The 2,383-nt window shown below is 39.3% G+C and overlaps 1 protein-coding gene across 1 annotated transcript in view; it reads right to left on the minus strand.

Moving 5' to 3' along the window:
- The window catches only part of SPIDR (scaffolding protein involved in DNA repair), a 404,690-nt gene that overhangs the window by 199,135 nt on the left and 203,172 nt on the right, over positions 1 to 2,383 (minus strand). The window contains exon 11 of the mRNA XM_006880525.1: positions 359 to 594. Within this exon, the coding sequence (XP_006880587.1) occupies positions 359 to 594 (236 nt within the window). The remainder of the gene's footprint in view (positions 1 to 358; positions 595 to 2,383) is intronic.

The following is a 2,383-nucleotide window of genomic DNA, read 5'->3' on the forward strand; positions in this document are numbered from 1 at the left end:
AGGATAGAGCAGGGTTTAGGGCTGTTGTGCATAGGGTCGCTATGAGTCGGAAACGACTCGATGGCACATAACAACAACAACAACAACATAGAGATTTGATTCTTAGGAGGTCCCATTCATCTATCTTATCCTATCCTGGTTGTAGATTTTTAAGTGCAACAATTTTAATGTTTCAATAAAACTTTTTTATGCAAACAAATAACATGGCACAAAATTTTAGAATATGTGCCCTATTTTTGATGGGAGCCACAAAGGAACACATATGTATGGTAATTAAGCAATGATCTCAGGAAGCTCTCTCCTTTCTTCGAGTACTCTGTCTATGTGCCATGACATTACTATATTTTGTGTTACTCACCGGCCATGGGGTTGGTCTCTGTATGTGCAGGAGGCACATGAGGTGCCGTCTCTGCAAGGAAGCATGTAAGCTCTCTGAACCACCACTCGGACGCCTGATTTTGCAGGTGTTCCCTGGCTTCGCACCACATCCAAGAGAGAATGACTTGGGGTGATGTGGGCTGAGAAATGCTGCCTTGTGTCTTCTTGTTCAAGGGTGAAGTCTGTTCCTGTGGTGGTCATAGTGCTACACGTAACCTGCCCAAGATAAGCAAAGGAAAAGTTTCAACTTGACTTATGAGGGTATGAGTTGCTGCACCAACAAGTGACATTCCTGAGCAAACTTTTGATAGAACTGAAACACACTAAAGAATGATAAGATAAAAATAAAGTCATATATGGCCTGGTACACTGTGGTGGCAAGGCCCTTAATACTGTCATTACTATGAAAGCTAAAACTCATATAGGACAATGCAAATCGTGATAGAAAAGTGGTAAGACTGCACTCTATGACAGTGTTGCAAAGGATGGGGAGGGAAAAGGTGTGAGAGTAATAATAGAAAATTGTTTCTTCTATGGAAATCAAAGGCTGTCTTGGATTGTTGAAAACAGTCCAAGTAAACAATCTGCAGAAAACTCAAGCAAGATCTACACCTCACTCCTTACACAAAAACCAACTCAAAGTAGATCAAGGACCTAGGACTAAAACCAAGGACTATAAACTTCATTAGAAAAAAGTTTGGAAGCCCTAATCCACATCATTAACAGTCTGCTAGGCATCCTGAAAACACTACAACAAGGAGAAGATAAAATAGATGAATGGGACCTTCTAAGAATCAAATCCCTATGCACATCCAAAAACTTCTCCAACAGGGTAAAAAAGGGAGCCCACAGACTGGGGGAAAAAATATTTGGTAATGACACGTCTGCTAAGGGACTTATAATCTAGAATTTATAGAATACTCGAGCACTACAACAAGACAAAGGTAAACAACCCAGTTGAAAAATGGGCACAGGATATGAACAGACACTTCAACAAAGGAGACTTTCAGATGGCAAACACATAAAGAAATGTTCAAATTCCCTAGCTCTAAGAGAGATGCAAATCAAAACTATGAGATATCATCTCACCCCAACAAGAATAGCAAAATTTAACAGAACAGCAAACAATAAATACTGGCGAGGTTGTGGAAAATTGGAACCCTTATTCGCTGTTAATGGGAGTGTAAAATGGTGCAACCACTATGGAAGATGGTGTAGTGTTTTCTCAAAAAGTTGGAAATATAATTATCATTTGACTCTGCAATTCCACTATTGGGAATATACCCTAAAGAAACCAGAACTGGCACCCAAGCAGATATATGCACATCCATGGTCATTGTGGCTTTGTTTACAATAGCAAAGAGTTGGAAACAACCCAAGTGCCCACCAACAAATGAATGGATGGAGAAGCTGTGGTATATTTACACAATGGAATACTATGCTGCATTGAAACACAATATTATGCAAAATGGGTGACCCTGGAGGACATTATGCTAAGTGAAATATCTCAGTCACAAAGGGACAGATTCTGCATGGTGCCACTGTTGGACTGACATCAGGGATGGGGGGAATCTAAGAGAGAAGGGGATGAATAATGTACACTACACTGAAACAGATGAGGGAGAGGAATGCTTGAAAGGAATATATGATTAAGTATTATTTTCATGACAAGAATCTAGAATGACAGCTTCACGGGGGAGTGGACTGGGGAGGTGGACTGTATAATAATGAAAACATTTATTTTATTTTTTTTACTTTTCAAAGAGAAAAATCAACTGGGGGGAGGGGTGGGAAGGGAGAAAAATATGCAACAATGAATGAATGGAAATCCAAAGTCTTGATAAACTTTTATGAAAATTTTAATTTAAAAAACAAAAACAAACAACAAACAACAAACCAGTCCTAGGAAGTAGTAGAAAATTAAGATAATTTAAAATTAATGTTAGGGAGCTCTGGTGGCCTAGAAGCTGCACTGCAATCCTGGAGGTGCATGGTTCAAATCCAC

Source organism: Elephantulus edwardii, unplaced genomic scaffold, assembly GCF_000299155.1.
Source record: "Elephantulus edwardii isolate Elephantulus edwardi_28Jun2011 unplaced genomic scaffold, EleEdw1.0 scaffold00008, whole genome shotgun sequence".
NCBI classification, from domain to species: Eukaryota; Metazoa; Chordata; class Mammalia; order Macroscelidea; family Macroscelididae; genus Elephantulus; species Elephantulus edwardii.